This window comes from Megalopta genalis, chromosome 8, assembly GCF_051020955.1.
Source record: "Megalopta genalis isolate 19385.01 chromosome 8, iyMegGena1_principal, whole genome shotgun sequence".
In the NCBI taxonomy this organism is placed as follows: Eukaryota; Metazoa; Arthropoda; class Insecta; order Hymenoptera; family Halictidae; genus Megalopta; species Megalopta genalis.
The window spans coordinates 8952880-8974678 of record NC_135020.1 but is presented as its reverse complement, the minus strand read 5'-3'; the positions used below and the strand labels follow the sequence as shown (position 1 = coordinate 8974678).

General features: G+C 41.8%; 1 protein-coding gene and 2 long non-coding RNA genes across 7 annotated transcripts; 2 read left to right on the top strand and 1 right to left on the bottom strand.

The window, feature by feature from the left end:
* Nucleotides 1–626: 626 nt before the first annotated feature.
* On the bottom strand, nucleotides 627–18060 carry LOC143259972 (glypican-6-like). Its single transcript, XM_076524326.1, has 7 exons — nucleotides 17929–18060; nucleotides 12153–12295; nucleotides 9790–10038; nucleotides 8230–8398; nucleotides 6822–7236; nucleotides 5995–6164; nucleotides 627–4828 (listed from the first exon to the last, which is right to left on the bottom strand). The coding sequence occupies exons 1-7, from the start codon at nucleotides 18035–18037 to the stop codon at nucleotides 4395–4397; spliced, it is 1689 nt and encodes a 562-aa protein (XP_076380441.1). The 5' UTR covers nucleotides 18038–18060; the 3' UTR covers nucleotides 627–4394.
* On the top strand, nucleotides 6083–18677 carry LOC117217389 (uncharacterized). 5 transcript variants are annotated; one of them, XR_013034031.1, is made up of 15 exons: nucleotides 6083–6224; nucleotides 6620–8290; nucleotides 9719–10113; nucleotides 10891–11344; nucleotides 12060–12133; nucleotides 12192–12487; nucleotides 12622–12793; nucleotides 12900–13045; nucleotides 13424–13546; nucleotides 13627–13878; nucleotides 13985–14467; nucleotides 16768–16946; nucleotides 17050–17277; nucleotides 17334–17447; nucleotides 17657–18677. It is a non-coding gene; the product is annotated as an uncharacterized LOC117217389 (long non-coding RNA). The 5 variants fall into 5 exon arrangements; XR_013034030.1 differs by having other exon boundaries at nucleotides 9719–10107; nucleotides 12622–13045; XR_013034032.1 differs by having other exon boundaries at nucleotides 12622–13045; nucleotides 16768–16900.
* An 831-nt stretch (nucleotides 18678–19508) lies between these two features.
* Nucleotides 19509–21347, top strand: LOC117217392 (uncharacterized). The gene is made up of 3 exons (XR_013033980.1): nucleotides 19509–20645; nucleotides 20745–21116; nucleotides 21209–21347. It is a non-coding gene; the product is annotated as an uncharacterized LOC117217392 (long non-coding RNA).
* Nucleotides 21348–21799: the final 452 nt, after the last annotated feature.

Genomic DNA, 21799 nt, shown 5'->3' with positions numbered 1-21799 from the left:
GGCTTTACATTTTCATCGCATACCCTTCATAGAAAAAAGAATTTTTTAAAATTAAAAGAAAATTTTTAAGAATTTAAAAAAAATGTTAAAAAGTTTCTTGAATCAAGCGTTCATTATAATAAAATTGCCGAAGAGTTTGAATAAAATTCAGTCTTGTAATTGTTGTAGAGAATCTGTCACGCTCAGCGCTCGGTAAAAGTCCAGTGTTAATAACGAGTAGAAGTCTCACAAAATTAAGGTTACTTTAAAACTGGACTAAGCAACTTGAATATCTTTCAGATGATAGAGCATCTAGTCTACTAGACCCTGTCTACTGAAACGCCTGTTTTTAATTTTGCTGTTATTTGGGATAACAAAAAAAAAGAAGAAGTAACATTTGCAATAGATTTTTCAGCATGCATACAAGTTACCGAGTTATCTACGATTTTATATTTCAAACTTTTCTAATTTCCGCGTTATAGGCCCAATAAAAAATTAAAAAAAGGGAAAACGAGTTTTTAATTTCCTTTTTTAAAAAGTTGTTGCGTTTTAGAAGGTGTACGCTGAATTTTTGCGAGCGACTGTACCTCGCGTGGCGCGTCAATCGCGCGTTCACAGGTGCAGGGGAAAGATCGAGACCGGCTGTGTTTCCTTTTGAATATTTCAATTTATTTCATAGGGTCGGTCGTTAAATAAAATTCTCGGGTTAGATGCTAGCACACTGTAAGGATGTAACGGCGAGACTCTCTCCGGTGTCTGTACACGTAACGGAACCGTCTCGGATACGAGCGAAAAGTCGAGACCGATCGCGTGAAAAGTAAGGTTTGTGTAGTCGCTTTTCGGCGTGTTTCGGAATATTCTTCTGGTTTTTTCCACGTCGCTCTATGGCACGTACGTTTCACACGCGTTTCCACCTGCGTTTACCGATCGTTACCACCTCCCCCCTCCGCCCCTCCCCGAACCGATCGGTCCGAAAATAACGTGAGAGCAGTTCTCGAGGGTCTCTTCTCGGTGTCTACGCGGTTTTATCACAATAATGCATCGGGCAGTATGTAGAACGGTGTATCCTCGCGGATTACAATGGTCTCTCTCGACGTATGCGGTGTATCGGACATTCTTCGCTGATCGCTAGACGTTTAAGATCGGCATCGAGAACGCGAATCATCGAACACGGAGAAATCAAAGGACAAAATTCACGAACATCAATGATCGCACGCGTGACGCGTAATAAACCGGGATTCTCTGTCTTTATACACATTCATCCCCGCACATGCACACGCAAACGCACGCCACATACGCAGACACACACACACACGGTCTTACATTTTTCAACCGTGAACCGTCGCGCGTATTTTCTAATCCTTCGCTCTTCCCCTTTCGTTCATTCAATCGTCGCGAAGATTACAAAAAAGAAAATACAGAAAAAGAAACAAAGATCATCGTCTGCTTCTCCGAGGATCGGGCTCGAAATTCATCGACAATCGCAATGCTTCTTGTCGAACGATTTTCAACGGCGAATCCATTCCTCTGGAGAGCAGCAGGCTTAGCGAATTATCGCTTAGGTGTCGATGCGACGCGATCGTTTTACAGTGGGCTAGTCTAAGAAACAAAGGTTCACGCAATCTCGACTAACAATTTCGTTTGAGGTCTCCGACGAATACGTGTGTGTCGCCACCGATTTGCACATGAATCTCCTCGCTGCTCGTTACCTTCTCGTAATAGCGAATAACATAAATACAATTATTAAGAATAATAGTAAGAAACGTAATAAGTGTACTTCGACGTGCCCGACTTTGTCACCCCCGGTCGCTCCTCGCCGCGAGTTTCTTCTCCACGTCGCCCCCCGTCGTCCCCTTTCTTTCGTTCAGTTCGAAAAAGCCTCGCGTCGAGAAAGCGCGGACCCGGGCATCGAACGATTAAAATGCTCGTCGACTCGCGGCGGAACGCTCGACGCCTAAGTCGAAATGAGATAAACGAACAAAGAGTAAATAGAGAAAAAAATATAATGGATCGCTCTGACACTACTACTGTTTTCAGCGAGTGCTCGATTTCTGGAAAATTGTTCAACTGGTCCGTAAATGCTTTCGCGATTATAAAACCCTGTTCCCTGTTCGCCGAGTCCTCCTGTTTTCGCTCCTCGCGGACGGTCGAGTCCCGAACGGTACGCGATGGAGGTAACTCGACTTTTATGATCAGACATCATCATCGGTCGTTCGCACCTTTCTACATAGTCGTCGAAGAGTTGAACCGAACCGGAGCGTAACTGCGATTAACAGCAGGTTTACGCCCCGTGTGCGTCCGCGTCGCGCGAAAGGACACGCCTACAATTCGTCGTTCTCTCTTTGTCTCGCGAAAGGCAGATGATATTTTTTCGTGGACGAGGCGCGTCTCTCTGCAGGTGTCTGCGAAAATGGGATCGCAAGATCCTGACGCTTCCTCGTCCACGCAACCATATCTCGAACGCAACGTACAATTTTTCTTTTTATATTAATTTCGCTTTTGTAATAATAATAATATTAATAATAATAATAATAATAATAATAATAATAATATATAATTATATAATTACAAATAATTATTCGTAATATTTATTTGAATATTTCACTAGATTTGTAGAATAATGTCTCTGTTTCTTTTTTTTTTTTTATTCTGCCCGCGTGTAGGCTCGACGTTGCCAGAATGATGTCAAGGCGCTTCTTCTTCTTCTTTTACCGTTTTTTTACTTTTTTGATTTTATCACAGGAGTCGATTTTCGACCGCGTTTCGGAGTACCGGTTGTTGGAATGACGCGGCAGCGGCGGCGGAGCGGCGCAAAGAAACACGTCGATTCGATTAGACTGTCCAACTAGGTTTAACGTCCATCTGCGATCTGATCATCGACGCGCGAGTCCTGTAAATTCTGATTTCTTTTTTCTCGGGAAAGTTACAAAGGTTTTTCTTTCCGTTATCAATGCCTTCCGGCTAAATCATATTTTCTTGAATTTCTTCAGAATCAACTGTTTCTTGAACAAGGAGTGTTTAAAACGCTTTTAGTGGTACGTCATCGATTATGCGATTCGCAGAATTATCTACTAGGATTTGAAAATTAATCTTTACGCTAATCTATTATATCCTCTTAATTTTACTAAGTTTTAATTTTACCACGTTCTACAACTAAACTTTCCAATTTCGATTCGATTCAATAAAATACTTCAGTTTTGTAGAATTTGTCGCGGGTTGCTAACAAAGTGTTAAAGCATATCAAATATTCCTCTCTTAAAGTTTGATCCGCCGATCATCCGAATAATCGAATCGTTCGCCTGGAACTTCAGACTTTCACGTCGACGTTCGTCCGTCGACGATTAAAAAACGTCTCAAGGATCGTCTCAAGATGGAGAGAATCGTTTCCCAAGACTTTGCGCCGATCGTGACTCCGTTACAGCGACGTAAAGCCACGCGTTGGACAGTTCGAAAGCCGGGAACGCACGAGGGTAAACTTCCGGAGGAAGTGTTCCCGTGTTTCCACGAACGTGTTCTCCGCCGCGGAACCCTTAATCGCGCGCCCACCCTTCTTTATTTACATTTCACCATAGAATCTCAAACTGTTCAAACCACACCCCGTTCAACAAGCATATCCTCGAAGAAAAAATAAGGATTTTCCTCTCTCTCTATCCTCCCCACTGTCCTCGCTGGTACCGAACTGGTATACCAGCGAAACCGACCGGAATTCCTTTTTCCGTCGCCGTGTCTGCGGCGATCTCTTCAGAAGCTCGTCCTCGAATACGGATCACAGATGATGCTAATCGATCCACACGAATCCGTCAGTCGCTCGATAATCGGTCCTCGCGGCCGTCTGGGTTAAATTCGTCTGGTTACTCGGTTCGCACAAGCTTCGCGTGAACCGTCGTGCATCGTCGAGACCTTCCGGATCTGCTAGAGTCCTTGCCACGAAGACGACCACGACTTGCATCTTGCCTTATGGTCATCGGGCAACCTCAGGGCCTAGGAACGACGACTGTAAACCGCGCTCTTCCGGCGGTGGATCGCCGCAGGAATCCTCTTGAGAGTCCTGCGTATAATCTAGCCGTCCGGCAGCCATCGCGAGCTCGCGCTTTGATCCGAGCGGGGTTCGTCGACGAGCGGAAGCATTCCACCGTGGAGGAAACTCTTTGCCGATGTCTCGAGCCAGCTGCAGCGTGTGTCTGGTCAACGTCCACGGGATGTACCGTCTCCGTAAGGCGTCCCCCGACGTTCGTGTCAGATTGTTCGATGGAGAACGCGCGCGCCTCCTCGAACCGATCGATGTCCTCTCTCGGCCGGCAGCCACTGGGGACCATTGTTCCCTTTAGAGTACTCGCGCGACACACCGAGGACGCGAGTTACGGTCGAAAGGAATTTATTTACATAGCGGTACGTTCTCCTCGGAAACCACACGATCACAGCCACTCGGTGAGACAACCACCGAACCACATAACCACTATGGGAACGAGGTACGTCGTCAGGGCGCGCGAGAGGGACATTTTCTGTCTGCTCGCGCCGCTGTCCGCGGTGGTGGTGCCGTTTCCGGTGCCCGTACTGCTGTCGCCGCTGCCGGTACCGGACCCGGAACCGCCGCTCGAATCGGACCCAGACCCGGCCGCGGACCCATCCTCGCTCTTGCCGCCGGACACGTTGGGCACCGTGTCCAACCTCGGTGGCACGCCGTCGGGATGCACCGCCGGCGGTGATTGCTTCGGCGTGTCCGGCGGCAACACCTTCGGCTCGTAGCCCGAACCCTCCTTGAACCCGTCCTCGTCGTCCGTGATCGGGGTGTTGTCTTCGTCTATGCCGCCGCCGGATCCGCTTCCCGAACTGTTCCAATCCGATTCGTCTGCAATTACAAACGCACGGTTAACATCTGTGTGTGTATATATACAGGGTGTTCTACAATTATTTTAACAGCCGAAAATAAGGGGTAGCTGAGGTCATTTGAAGTAACTTTTTCCTTTGCGAAAATGCGATCTGCGGCTTTGTTTACGAGTTATTAACGGAAAGCATCTGAAATATAAAACACAACGTTCATTATTCGAAATTTTTGTTACTTCAAGTGTTACTAATTTTTCATTTTCACGCAACGGCATTGTAAATAACGGCACGATATGAATCCTTTTGATTAGTTATTTATGTTGCTTTCAAATAAAATATTATTCGACAGATCACTATAGTGGAAAACCATCTTAGCCAAGTTTCAAGTCTCTACATCTGTCACAAGGATACGATTTATCCTTTTATTTTTCATTTATTATATTATTTATTTTATTATAACTGCTGCAGCGATGTTTTAAAAATATTTTCAACGTACTTTACAATACATGAAAAATTATTTCCCTCTCCGGAGTTGTCGTATCATGTTCTGCAGAACGTCTATGCATATTATGTTCCATTAGGGCTTCGTTGGAAACGGCAACCTCCTCAGATTGGTTGCCGCAATCCGTGTCACGGTGATGAATCGAGAACTAGCTTATCGCGAGGCAAAATGCCGTTCCATTTAATCGATTCTCATTATCCATCGGACATCGCCGTTGATTACGCGAATGGATCCGCTGTAGCAGCTATGTTCTGAGTGAATAGCGCGCGATATGCTGTCACCGTTGCTACGTTCGTGCACGATATTTACATCGACTCTTTCACAGTTCGTTCCGTCGAACTGCTTCGAGTTTTCCAGTTTGTGCAAAGTTCGGACGGAACAAACGGCGAACTTCAGATTTCTCGCAAGATTCGAAATTCGTTCGCGTCGTACAGTATAACCTCGATTATCCGGTCAAAAGCATGGTATAATATCTGTATGATAGAACAATCAATTAGTTACAGTGCCGACTTGAATTTTCATCGATCCGTGCAATAAATCGATTTTGCTGCGTGAAATGTATTTGGACCGGACGATAATCGAGATTCCACTGTCACGCTTTAGGTTATGTTATGTTATCGTTTCCGAGCGTGACGATAGACGATGTCGCGGATACCGTTAGAGGAGACACAAAGATGCTCTGTATTCACCTGTGTCTATCCAATCGACATCCTGCCCATTGTACGCCGACTTGAGCCTGTTCGTGATGGTGGTCAACGCGAAGACCTGATCTCGAACGATGGTCGGCCTCGGTCCCGAGCTGCGTACCTCTGGGTTCAAGCTCTGAGTCTCGCCATTCAACGACACCGGGTATATATACCTGCGCGAACGGGCAATCGATACGACATAAACAAGAAATAACAACGCGATATAAATAAACGTAAATATGAATACTGCAATAAAATTTTTTTTAAAAAAATTGTTGGGAATTTGCGACCATAGAGAACGAATTTTTGCTATGTTATGGGGATATTCGACCACTGTGCGCCGTCTCGATTTGATCTACGATGCCTCCGATAGATCGCGTCTCGCATGAAAAAACATTTCGCACTGCGTTTATATATATTTTTTATATAATAAATGCATATATATATATATATAAATATATAATAAATATTATATAATATAGTATAATATTATATATATATATATATATATATATATATATATATATATATATATATATACATAAATCTTTATTTATATATATACACTTTTCTCCATTCGCGAAACTGGTATTAGTGGATCTTACTCTAACCGATTGTCTCAATTTAGACACGCCTGCAGAGACAACGGCGATTGTTACATCGATCCTGGCACATGCTCGAGAATCGAACGCGTGTTCCGTAGTAGAAACGGGCCGAGGGATCACGCGTAACATTATACGAGAAGAAAAGAAGAAACGCGCGTCGAAGTGTCGGGATAAGGACGATCCGGGCGAACGATCGTGCAGAGCAAGAAATTGTCGTCGACTCACTTGTCGACGTGCGTGCCGTTCCAACACTCCTTCGTGTTGCTCGGCGGGACGACGAGGCCGTCGTTGCACAGTTTGTACGGCAGGTAGACCCAAAACTGGCGCGAGTCCCGGACTCTTTGCCGTATCTCCTTCACGAGCTTGTCCAGGCTGGCCGCAGTCGAGGACCTCCGGTCCTCGGTCAACGTTTCCTGATCGAAGTTCAGCGACTCGAGCTCCAGTTCGCGGTCGTCCCTGCGCCTACGTCTTCGTCTGCCGAGCCTCGGCCGGCCGCAACCGGCGAACACTCTCTGCGAGACGTCGGTCCCGGTCTCCTGGAAGTTCATTATCGCCTCCGAGATTTTCAGATTGATCGGTCGCACCAGCATCTCGATGTTGAACGGGCCCAGCAGCCGTTCCGCCACCTTGTCCACGGCCTCTGAAATTCGATCCTCTCCCATTGGCTTACCAGTGGCATCTTTTATACCATGTAATGTAATGTAATGGTAATGGTAATGGTAATGGTAATGTAATGTAATGTAATGGTATTGCAATGGTAATGTAATGTAACGGTAATGGTATTGCAATGGTAATGTAATGTAACAGTAATATAACAACAATGTAACAGCAATGTAACAGCAATGTAACGGCAATGTAACGATGATGTAATGGTAACGTAATGGTAATGTAATGTAATGTAATGGTAATGTAATGTAGTGGTAATGTAATGTAATGTAGTGGTAATGTAATGTAATGTAATGTAGTGGTAATGTAATGTAATGTAATGTAGTGGTAATGTAATGTAATGTAATGTAATGTAGTGGTAATGTAATGTAATGTAATGTAATGTAATGTAATGTAGTGGTAATGTAATGTAATGTAATGTAATGTAATGTAATGTAGTGGTAATGTAATGGTAATGTAATGGTAATGTAATGTAATGTAATGTAATGTAATGTAATATAATATAATATAATATAATATAATATAATATAATATAGTATAATATTTTATATCATACTATGTTCTCTATGTTGTACATATATGTTGTACATATGTACTTATACATATTTGCGTTAGGTCTGCAGCCTAGTTGCACAAACGGACTGAAACCCAACGAACCTCCCTGAAACTCGTCTAAACGAGAGATCAGAGTTTCGAACAACGTACACCGATTTTTGTAGAACTTTTACTATCCCGATGCATCAACAGAAACCGGTTTATCTTTCGTCAGAATTCACAACGATTACGCAAGACGATCCGGAAGACAGTGCGAGATTCAGTCGGACGAACGCGAGAGCGGGCGAGAGCCGCGTTACGTGTTTTCCGTTCGCGGCAAATAAAAGTGGTCAACTGGGCGACGCGCGGGGATCGCGCATCGAGCGGCGTGAGTCCATAATTACCGGGGAACAATGGACGGGAAATTACTCACCGACAAAGTGATTCCATTCAGTGTCCAGAGCCGCATGCTGGGCCAAGCAACCCTTCATCACGTTAGTACACATGTCGCCGCACGCTAACACGTTCCCGGTGATCCCGCTGCACGACGGACAGACTGTCATTCTGGTGAATGCAGCTGCACAGTCCGCGGACGGCTTCAACTGCAAACACAAAACGATTTTCCAGCTGTCCTCGGTTTAAGCGCGGCGCAGCCTCTCGCCGCACTCCTCTTTTTCTCTTTTTTTTTTTTCAGCGAGAGCAGGGATTCGTTACGAGCCGAAATCGTTGAATCGGCCGATCGCCGTTGTTTCTAGACGGAGTCCTCTCCTCCGAAATGTGAAACACACCGGCTGCGCCGTCGACACCCTTATGAAAATCGAAATACGAGGAATACTGGCGTGACGCGTCGTATAGTTGTCCATGTAAAAACATCGACCCGTCCACCAGCATTTATCGGTCAATTTAATAAACAAATACTGGCCTGACGTCATATAGTTGTCCATATAAAAATATCGACGCGTCTACCAGCACTTATCGGTCAATTTTTCGGTTCCTCCGTTTCAATGTAATACCGAAAGTATAATTAAGCACGTACATGTATTATGTAAATTGTACATACATGTATGTATAATAGTTATACTATGCAATCGATATTCGCTTTTCGTCATCCATAATCGTTACAGACGTTGGAAATTTGTTAGTTACGAATATATATATATATATATATATATATATATATATATATATATATATATATATAACTGAGAATAAAATTATATATATATAAAATAATATAAATAATATAATATATAAAATAATTATAAAATAATATATATAATATAATATAATATATATATTACTATTATATATATATAATTTTATATATATTATTTTATAATTATTTTATATATTATATTATTTATATTATTTTATATATATAATTTTATTCCCAGTTATTCGTAACTATATATATAACTATATATATATATATATATATATATATATATATATATATACATATAATATATATATAATACATATTAATATTTAATATAATATATAATATTATATATATAATAGTTTATCGATAACAACTATCTTCGTTTATTGCAATTGTTATGTATAACCAAAATGAAAAAGAATAATTGAGATCTTTCAACCGCGTGGTTCCCTTTCTGAACAATTTCTTTTACATTTCGCGATCGATAACTTGAACAATGATCGCGATTTCGTTATCGATTTTACGCCATTAAAATTGTTCGAATAACTATTATTTCACACGTCCTTGGTTTAATCAACGTGCGAAGCTTAAATAGCTGTTTTGACAGCTACACATATTACAGCGAGCAACAAGCTCTCCGCGTCGAATGTATTAAAATTTTATCGGGGCAGGAGGGGGAGGGGAGAGGGGGGTTAACTCGTCGTGCACACTGCACGAAGATTTTCCAGTCACGAGTTAACTTGTTATTCTCGATTAACAGGTTGAGTAGACGAAGAAGAAGAAGAAGAAGAAGAAATAGGAGAAAAAGGAGAGGAAGAGCTCGGCCCTCACCGACTGCATGTTTTTCAGGATGTCTGCGGCCACGGTCATAGCTTGGCTAAACGCTCTTGTCGCGACGAACGATCTCTTGATCTGGACGCCCAGTTTCTGCGGGACGTCGCCGAACGGCCTCATCTCTTTCATACTTTCGCCCACGCACTCCAGATACTTGTTGTCGAAATCGTATTGGCTGTTCAGAACGGTGAACATCTTCAGGTAGAGAGTGTTGAAGAAGTTGTCCATGGCATCATTCAAGTTAACCTGAAACAATAATTCGGCGCTTGGTCGATCAAGTTCGAAAAGACAATCGAGATTCGTCTCATTTATAGGGTAAGGGTAGGTATTATTGCAGGTTTTCAATGAAGGCGAACTTTGTCGGAGAAAGTAAGACTTTTTCATGCCAATTAATTGATGACTTGAGTTATCGCCTATTATTCTTTAACTTGAATATTTACTTTTCTCGAAATACTGGATCTCTGAAAGCATGAAATTGTCAAGCTTGACATAACCTATTTTCTTTTAATGTACACACACACAGCTACGATTCCTAGGATCAAGATGTTCTTACTGTAATAGTTTACAAATTAGGTATATTAGGTTAGATTGTACGATCAGGCGTGTTCGCACCGGTTCATCGAAAACTGCACTGTATAGGCTAACTCTTTGCACTCGAGCGGTGACTCTGAGGCACCGGTAAAATTGTTGTGTCACGTTCTAAGATAATTTTTGTATTAACAAAGTTTAGATTTGGGAAATTGTTTAAAGTGTAACTGTCGCACGAGTCGTCGCAAGACTCAATTTCATGTGCATAAAATGCACTTTGTCGTGTAAAATGGAAACACCGTTAAGTCAGAAAAATTGGTTCGGATTTACGGTTAAAATAGCTTCGAGTGCAAAGGGTTAAGATGAGACGACAGGTTAAGGATGAATGATAGTAACAGTGTACGTGTCGATTAATTGATCAAAGTAATGATTACTTTATTTTAAAGTAACGCTAAAATGAACAGCTTATTATTAGTTACCGAAAAATATAATAAAAATATAAAAAATATAAATATAAAGAAGAAAATCATATGCTTTTAATAACTGTTTACATTTTCTCATGTTTTACAGTGTTCGCAAGTACCATAGATGGACAAAGATCCGCCAGATCAATGATTAGGGAAATGAACTCTGTTTCAACGTCGGTCTCGAGGTCGCATTAAACGGAAAAAAATAAGTATCTCGGATAATGAACGCAGGCAAAATAATTCTTCAGCATCGCGTCGAACACTCGAGACGTACGAAGTATTACCGCTGATCGATCGAAAAAGAGGAAACAAAGAAGTATAGTCCGAGGATTATCCATTCATAGATATTTCCCCCGGTATAGTTTTCCATCCTGGCCAATATTCGAGAGCGCACCGATCGAAGGAATAATCCGACGGCCGTATTATCGAGTCGTCGTGGCATGGAAACGTGGGGAAGTATAATAAAAAAGAAAAAAAAGGAGAGAGAAACAAGGAAACGATGAATCCTCGATAAATACGAATTCTCCTGTTCCGCGAGGCGGGACGCAATGTACAGGGTGAGTCGGAAATTAATCCCTGGGTTTTTTCAGCTCCTGACGATGGTCTGACAAAAAAAAAATGTTTTCTCTCGGAGTTAATTAGTATTTAACCGACAAGGAATCGCACTTGTTTACATTTAAAAACAAATTGATTTTCGATAAAATACCGTTATAGTTTTAGATGAAACGACCATCAATTTGTTTTCAAATTGAAACAATTGTGATCCCCCTCGTCGGTTAAATGCTAATTAACTTTGATAGAAAATATTTTTCTGTCAGACCATCGGAAGAGGCTGAAAAATCATGGGGAATGATTTGTGACTCACCCTGTATGGTATTATTCGTCTCTCTGTGTAAATTCGTTGCCGCAGTAATACCGACTACAGTCGCAATCTCAACGCATTCACGTGGTTTACCCTGCCATCGCACTAATTGCAAGCCAACGGGTTTCAAGAAAATATTTTATTTGTCCATTCGAATTTCTCACTTGGTCAGTGAGATTTTCGATAAAGGGCTTCCCATGTACAGGGCAACCAATTTCACTCTATCCGGTCGAATATCTTCGAAACCGTCGACGATACTGAAAAATGTTTTGAACGAAATTTGAATGGTTTCGGGCGCACGTAATCTGATATTAATATTATATAATACTATATAATAATATTATATACATTATATAATATATATGATATTAATATTAATATAAAATATATAAAATATAATTTTTTTCTAGGTGGCCCCTTAGTAATACCTAACGCATACGCGTATGCACAATCGGCATCGATCGAACAGACGTGGAAAATAAAGGTAGAAAACGCAAACTTACCGTCCCTTTGGCGTAATAATTCTCCAGTTCCTTGTACAGATCCGTGAAGACGTACGAGTTCTGCTCGTAAAGCATGCCGTAAGTTTTCTTGAACATCTCGTGGAAGCTCCTCTTGCTGTCAGTCAGCAGAAGTTTGAAGAAACCTGGAAAAAGAAGGAAGAGAAACCTTATCGGTGATCGCAGGGACCTCGATACGGACGCGTGAATGGAAACCAATTCGCCGGAAATCGCGATTGCAACTATTATCCTGCGGGTTAAACTTTGAAAAATCCTGCATACATTTAAATAAGAATCCTTGTTGCATCGTGTTTCGGGTCTGTGTGACTCGAATCGAGGTACGTACTAAGATTATTCTCAAGGTTATTTATGCTTAAATGCCCGACCTTCTTATTTACAAGCTTGTAGAAACTAAATTCAACGAATGCCATAAATACGCGTATTTGTCGTAATAAATAATTCCTTCCTGTAGTAACCAGGTTACGGATTGAGTTATGTTACCCTATCTCAAAGGGTTAACCCGCTTTCTAGACAATTTGAGAGCCGTTCTCCCACTGGTTACTCGTGGCCTGCTGTAACCTGCCTCGGTTAACAAGGTTAAGGTTAGGTAACGATTAGTGTTCCTGAAACGAAGCTGTCGTAAGGTAACAGAAGTAATTTACACGATAGCCTCAAATAAATACGTGTACAATTTCCTTATGAATTATTATTATTAATAATTATCTTACTGGACCCGTCAATTACAATAAGTCTGATGGGCCAATGAGACGATTAAGATGGCTCGCGACATTCTAACACCAAAAATGGTGTCGGGAAATAAAGAGAAATTATGAAAAAGAAGAACTACCATGCGATTATCATGAGAAAAAATTTGATACATAGACTGTGAATACGTGGCAAGTAGCAAAATTATTATATTAATTATATATATAATAATATATATTGTTATATATTATATAATATAATATATATTATATTAATTATTAATTAATATTAATATTAAGCAAAATATTAATAATTAATACCCAAATGTTTCTGAATATAATACTGAATATAATACTAATACTGAAACTCTGTTTCAGTATTTCTACCGATCGTAAACTTTTTTTCCATGCAACATTTTATTTTTTCATTCGCATGTCGTTGATAATAAATAAATAAATGAATAACTCCCTGTTACTTTAAGTTACAAAGAATATTATTTTACGCTTCAAGACAAGCAATGTTTTCAGTAAATTTTGTACAAGAGCGTCTGATCGGAAACTTATTTCCAGGGGTTATAGCCAGCAACGATATATCGTTGCTCGGCCCGATAAGGGTTGATTGACACGTTGAGTGCCGCGTCGGTAACACGTAAGCGACACCGATTTTTAACCAGGCTTTGGAAATACAAAAAGGTACAAACTAATATTACATATTGTGAACTTCAACATTCCAGCTTCGGGGTTCCATTAATTAAATTACTTTAACATCGTAGGAATTTTCGGGATTGATGTTCGCCGCTCAACGTGTGAAGCGTCACTGAACAAAACGCCACTGCAGTTACTAGATCGACCACAACACCTAGTCGCTTTTCATTTCAGTACAGCGACACTGCGAAGATAAATTACATCCGCGGACACATTTGGAAGATGATGGAACGTTCTCTAACGAACTGGCCAAATTGCTGCCATGTTATTCGTAAAACACTAAAATTCAATTTTACATCGATGGATCGGATAGATTAACAGTAATAAATAAATAACCTATAATACATAACCTAAGTAACCTAAATACATATGCACATGCATGGTTTCCTTACATTGTGCTTTTTTTAATGAAATTCGTGCTTTCAGAGATCCGATATTTTCAAGAAAATAAATATTCGAATTCAAGAATAATAGATACAGCTCGAGTTGTCAATTCATTGGCGTAGAAGGTTTTATTTTCTCTGTCAAAGTTCGCCTTCATTGCAAAACCGCAGAAATACCTACAATAATCCTACCGATCTTCAATTTTTGTACTGATCGATGCAGAGACACCGGAACATAAAGTGCTTAAAATACGAGACAAGATTCTAACCTCGAAGGACGAGGAACCAAGAAGATAAATAAATAAGTAATAAATAAACCAAGTAGATTAAGTTCATCCGTGCCGCTGAAAATCAAGTGGAACCGTTCGAAACCTACAAAACGGTGTTTGATTAGCCGTCCTTGTACGACGCGGCACCTGCACCTTGCGGTCCCGTATGGGATCGGCCCCGTTTTTCCCCGCCGTTGGCTCTACTCGGCGATGCCCATACGAGCGAGCAGAAGATCCAAGCATTCATCGATCCTCGGGTAAGGGTTCTCGATCGGTTTCTCGTGACACGTCACGAGAGGGAAGAGCCGACGGACGCGTCACTCGTGCCAGTCGGATAAGAATGACGTCGGCGTCGGCGGCTTTTCCCGTCCCCATCCCCCTCCCCCGTCTGAATCCCCAATTGCGGTCGCGCCACCCTCGACGCGTAACCCCGTGGATCTCTGTGCCCTGAGCCCGGTTCTTATCGCCGCTTCAGCCGCGAAGAATGTGATTAAAATTCCTTTTAACGACGCCGGGGAACAGACTGCGGCGAGGGAGAGGGGGAAAAGTGAGAGCCGAGCGACTGAGGAAGTGAGAAAGAGCGCGCACGCGAGTGAGAGCGAGCGACTGAGGAAGTGAGAAAGAGCGCGCGTGTACGCGAGTGAGAGGGAGGGAGGGAGAGAAAGCCTCTGTGCGACGGAATCGTCGCCGGCTACGTTGACGCTACCGACAAAAAGCTACCAGACTGCCGCGTCGCGCCACTCCGCGCGAAAGGGGAACCAAGTGCTTTGTACGTGCGCCAGCAACCACCGCGCGGAACTTTGTCGGAGATTTTAATTCGAGTTGCGACCGTCTATTCTCGCGGGGATCGGGTCCCGACGGCTTTCCCTAGTTTCGCCGATGAATAGAAAAAGAACAGCAACACCGACAGCAACGCGATTAAAAGAAAAAAAAAATCGGACAGCCGCCGCGTTTTTTCTAGGACATCGTCGACGCTCGCAAAGAGTTCGAGTATCCGTGAACATCGGCCGCTGCTCGAAATCGTTTCGAAAACGCCCAAGGGTCCCGATCGTTGATTCGATCGACGCTGTCATGATATCATTGAAAATATCGCGAAACCTTGACGGAAAGCGTGACTTTTCCGCAATTGGACGAAACAAGACCGCCGACGGTAACGGAACACAAGAAGCCGATAGGCGGCACATTTATAAAATATTCGAACACAATTCGATAACAATATTTATCTGATCGAAGTTAGAAAGAATTAATAGATTCGATAATTCCATAATTCAATAAGTCCATATATATATAGATAGATATTATTATATTATACTTGTTATTATATTATTATATTATATTTATTACCTATATTATCTATATTTTCGATATAATCATTATCTGTAATAAATACTAGTCCTTCGGTACAGAGGAGGAGTGTACAATTCTTGTACACCGCTGCGCACTACGACCTTTCAAAAGCTGGGATCTTTTGCATCTAATGTTTAAGACCTCAAACTACCAAATATAACCTAAAAAAGTCGTCCTTTTTTTTTTAAATTTCAAACTATCTCGCACCATTAAAGATTGCATCGTTTTCGAGGTATTACCAGGCCCGAGAATTCGTCGACTTCGACTACGCATATAATCTCTGTACCTGCGTGCGATATTTAAAAGCACGCATTTCGGCCAACTTTTTCCGGAAAAAGGTTAGGTGCACAGCCGCATCTCGCCGGTCGAATTCGCGGGTTCCGTTCACCGCGCGTAGACGGTTCTATCAACCCCGTGAAATTCCATTGGAATCGCGGGGGCCCACCTCTGAAGCAGTCCTTGTCAGCTTCTCCTTGCTATTTACTCTCTTTCCCTTTCAGCCGGTGTGCCGTCTCGCGGTATATCTCGCTCCTCGTCGTCGACTTTCCGTGCCGGTTCTCTCTCTCCGTCTGTCGCACCGACCTCTGTGTCGCCGCACTTGCGCCGCGGCGAGTGGAGGGCAAAGTGGGCGTAGGTAGCTAGATGCGGCTAGGTAGCCACGGCTCAAAGAGAAGCGCGCCGACCGCCGGAGAAACGGTGGCGGCCGGTGGTGGAAAGGGCACACACGTGAAGAGCACCGCCGCGCGGCACGGCCACGGCGAAAAGATCCGTGGCTCGACCGAGGGGAGGCCGCCGCGTCATCGTCACCGATGCCAGGTTCTGCCGCGAGTTCCCGCGCGCGCCAAAGAGTAATTTCGTTAATGAGAATCGTTAGGGCACCGGGGTATGTCGCCGAGGATTTTCACAGTGGCGCCCCGTTTAATCTTCGCCGCGATCCACGGAAACGGTCACCGACGCGCCGCCCTTGGTTTCCACGCTGCTCGTTCGTTGGCTAATGCGGGGTCAAGCGCTGTTCGAACGCGGCCGAAACCGTGGTTATGGAACCACCGACACGGATCGGAGAAACGTTATTGGAATACAATTGCGCCGAACAAGCTGCTGTGTTTCGATATCTTGTTGTAACCTTTCCAGTTGTGCCGACGAGAGGTTTCTCGATTCTAGCGATTTCTTAGAAGAAGAAAATTTATATTTATAGTAATTTCTCTTCCAGAAATGTTTGGAGGTTGGAATTGAAACTGGGCAGATCCGAGAATATTAAGTCGCGGATTCTTCGAGCCTCGCGGCACGTTTTTTATGGAAACTCGAGGCAGTCGATAAGAAAGGACAGCGCCCAGCATGCCGGTGTACGTTGATATGAATTATATACATAGTGATGCTGGAATAATAACGGTGACTTAACCTTTTTAGTCCTCATTCTTTTTTACACGATTCGAAGACAACACGCGATAACTTTCTTTCGAAACTGGACTAAATGACTTGAATCTATTTTTAGGTGGTAAAAGGGCCAGACTATTACGTAATGACTAAAATACTTCTCTCTAATTTTGCTATTACTTGGGATGATAAAAAAAAGAAATAAAAAGCTCAAGATTTCGAACTTTCTCGTAAGAGCCTGTAAGGAAAGTTTGGACAAATGCGTTTTGCAAATCTCGGTGACTTCTATGCGTACCGAACGTTTTTGTCGAAATCGAATATTTTTTTTGAAGAAGTATACCTCGCAGTAAGTTTATTAAGCTTTTATTTGGTAAGTTTATTTTATTATTTTATTATTTGTAGATGCTATCGACGAAAAACTTCTTCGACAACCATTCAACGATGAAATCAGAACGACGGGAAAGCACCCAATCCGAATCGAATTTAATAATAATAATAATAATATATTATATAATTGTAAGTATTATATAATCAATATAACTTATTAGTATTATACTTATATATATTATAGTATTATATATAGTATTATATATATATAATGTATAAGTACTAATATATATATATATTAGTATTATAATTATATAAGTATAAAGTATTATAAGTATTATAATATGAGTATTATATAATATATATAATAACAACTAATAACAATAACACTTTGAAAGAATTCAACGCACTTTCCGCGGGGAGTTATCGTAAAAGCGACTAACTGCTCGTTAGAATTGCTCGACGTGGGAATCTCTTAGAACCCAAGCTCGGATGTTGAAGCCGCGTTGTTCTATTCGCACGGACCGATTCAAACGGAATCAGCTTGAATCGATGGCCTCGCACAGGGTGGCGCACGACGGTCTCCACGCACACGAATACACTACACGGCGGCTGGTATTAAACGCCGCGGAAAGCTATTAAAATCGTGAAAGTCTAAGGAGGTACTCACTGTGGAACCTTGTCCCTCTCGTCGACAGGATCTGATGCAGTCGCTGGAGAGTGTCTTTGGTGGCTTCCTCGTGCTTGTTACGCGCCCTCTCCTGCAATCTCACCTCCATGTCCGCGGAGCAACAGACCTCTCCGCCGCTCCTCACGCTGCCGCATATTTTCAGTTCCTTTGCTGGAAAAACGAATGGAAAACGAGATTAAAACGAGCTCGACGCTCGGCGCCCGCTTCGGTTCTCTCCGCTTCGCTACCTCGCGAGGGAAAAATCAACCTTTGAACGTTTCCACGGCCGAGAACCTCAACGATCTCCTCCTCCTCCTCCTCGCGTTTTCTTCTCTTTCCTTGGGACAAGTATAATACCAACTTTCTTCCCCCACCCCTCCACCCTCGCCGCCGCGATGCGGTTTTTTTTTGCTGCTCTCGTCGTTAAGTCGCTTCTCCTTATTGTTGCGTTGCTTTGCGCTCGAATGGGAAATGCGGCTATTGATTATCGACGGTATTATCGATAATAATAATGAACAGATGATAAATCGCTATAGTAATAATAGCGTTTACGCGTTCTACGAATTTTTAGTAGAATAGGAGATCGTATCCCACGAAACATTTTTCTCCGTTAACAGAAATAATATGACGAAATATTTTGGTGCATGTAAATGCAACGAGAGAAGCGATTTAACAAATTCGTTATTAATATTATAACTGTCGTAATTAACACGCTGGAAGAAATGGATAAAAACCTATAAGAACTGAAATTATGTATTTAATCCTTACCTTTTCAGTTTATGTTATTAGTACATATATATTTGGGCTTTTCTTGTGATAGAATAATTGAAACAAGCGCTTTAATTGTTTAATAATATAATATAATATATTATATTATTAATATTAATAATAATATTATTATTATTATATTATTAATATTAATAATATTATTATTATTATATTATTTTTATTTTCAGTTCGCTACAATTAAATTGAACGCCCTCTCCATTTTCATGTTGCGAAAATTGTTCCGGAACCAATAGTTCGATCGTTTCTTAGAGAAACGGATTCGATTTCTTGATGAAAAGGATTAATTACGAAATCATATTCACTTGCAACAACGATAGTTTCCATGTTCGTACGGCTAATTCGTACGGCTAATATTTTCGGGGTTCATATCCTTTCGGTAAACGAATAAATATGATTTAGTTCTCGCTCCGCGTTTATTCCGGCGCGCGCGCGGGTACGTTCCAGCCGGCATCACGGGCCGATTATAAAATTTTCGAAGTTTCCTCGAGAGGCGAGTTTGAAACCGGAATGGGGTGGTCGGTCTGGCGTCTGCTTCCCCGAAGGAAACCCGAGGGGGGAGGGGGAGGGGCGGCAACGTTTATTTGTTCTCGAACGAATTGTGATTACGCGAAACTCCGAGGCGGCGCGGCTTCCGTAATTTACGACAGATCCGGCTAATTTGATTCTTCTTCCTCCGTTTTCTTTCATCCGTTCTCCGTCGTTTCCGGGAAGCCGGCAAATGGGTTTTCCCGGTTTGCCAGCTCGGCAGCGGTGACGAGAGAGAGAGAGAGAGTGAGAGAGAGAGAGAGAGAGAGAGAGAGAGTGAAAGAGAGAGAGAGAGTGAAAGAGAGAGAGCGCGCGAGAGTGAGAGAGAGAGGGAGAGTGAAAGAGAGAGATTGAGAGAGCGAGAGAGCGAGCAAGTGCAAAAGCGCGAGAGAGAGAGCGTGAGAGTGAGAGAGCGAGAGAGAGCGCGAGAGTGAGAGAGAAAGCGAGAGAGAGAGGGAGAGTAAAAGAGAGAGATTGAGAGAGAGCGAGAGAGTGAGCAAGTGCAAAAGCGCGAGAGAGAGAGCGAGAGAGAGCACGAGTGAGAGAGCGAGAGAGAGCGCGAGAGTGAGAGAGAGCGAGAGAGGCAGCGCCGCGCGAGCCGCGATGATCTCGAAAAATTGATTCTCGCGTGGCCGACCACCGAACAAAGCCGCCGCCTTGCCGTCACCTCGTCCTCGTCGACGAGAATTCAATTTGCCCCGTCGCGGTTGGTGGAAAGTATGCGCTGCTAAAGCTAGAAGGGACACATTTGCGCGGAAATTCGGTCGGGCCTTAGCGAATCGTCGAGTTCGTTCGCCACCGGCCGCACAGTGCAGCAAAACACGGCCTAGCGGGACGAAAATTGTCTAAAATCCAAATATTCTCGTATAACGACGTGACAGATCTTCTCAAGATTATTATATACCTCTGAAAACGTAGGAAGTAGGGGAGAATATCAAGGTTATGTCAATTTTAACATATGCAAGTTAACGTAACTCAGAAACGCAATTCCTGTTTTGCAAGTGAAAATTATTTAAAAATTATCATTCAACGAACGAACGAAATATTTACTTGCCCGTGGTTAAAAATGACTATCCTTTTAAATACGTTTAGCGAGAATTTCAAACGCAATATCTCTAAATGGTCCAACAGCTATAACACAGCATGTCACCGAGTTTCTCGATCCGGACCACTGTGCGTCATTGACGGCAGCAAGAGAGGCTCGAACTCGCGGAACAAGAGGATCCGAGAGGCGGTCCTCCCTGCGCGAGACAGCGCGACGGTTGCTTGGATCCGCTGGAGCGCGGTTAAAGAAGAAAACGACTTGTGTGCGGGGCGCGACCGGCGACGAAACTTTCCGCCGCACCGACCGGGTCCCGTTAACGCGATCCACGAGGTAGTTTCGAGGATCGTCGGAGCGACAGGTAGTGTACACAAAGCTGGGGCGCCGGGGATCGGGAAGTCGAGCTGTTTCCTTTCATTCGCCCGAAATGCGTCTAACTTCGGCCCGCGCTATTTTCCAGACACTTTGCATCGGACAATGGAAAGAGAAAATGGGATTTCGCCGGATGGATCGGGTAAAACCAATCGTGCCAGATACACCCCGGAGAGAATCTGTCGCTCTTCACGGCCGAATAGGTCGCAAATTATTTGCTCTCGTACCGATCGTAAACATTTTCACAAGCACGATGGAGCTCGGCTCGATTCTTATTCGCGGTGCGCAATAAGATAGCCGTGGCAATGTCTGTTTTACGGCTGGATATGCTGGGTCGTAGGGATCGAATCCGAAAAGTGAACGGTTTCGAACGAAACGGATATTTACTCTCGATCGAGGTAAACGTTTTTCCTTGGATGAACGTCGACCAAAACTTGGCTGTGGATTCTGAGCCGTTTCTGTAAATAAATTTACGCTGTCGTAGTTTTCTATATCTATTTAATAAGAACTGTTTCAAAACGTAAATCACATGGCTGCATTATTTTCTTACAGGTTTACTTGAACGTGTGGCTAACCTCAAATATGGCACGTGGCTTGCTTCTATTATAACGCGTTCTAACAACGATTGAGAGGCAATACAAAAAAAGTGCGGAGAAAATATGTAACAACTAAAATTATATATTTAAGCCCCAATTTTTCATTTTATATTATATTATATTATATTATATTATATTATATTATATTATATTATATTATATTATATTATATTATATTATATTATATTATATTATATTATATTATATTATATTATATTATATTATATTATATTATATTATATTATATTATATTATATTATATTATATTATATTATATTATATTATATTATATTATATTATATTATATTATATTATATTATATTATATTATATTATATTATATTATATTATATTATATTATATTATATTATATTATATTATATTATATTATATTATAATTATATTATATTATATTATATTATATTATATTATATTATATTATATTATATTATATTATATTATATTATATTATATTATATTATATTATATTATATTATATTATATTATATTATATTATATTATATTATATTATATTATATTATATTATA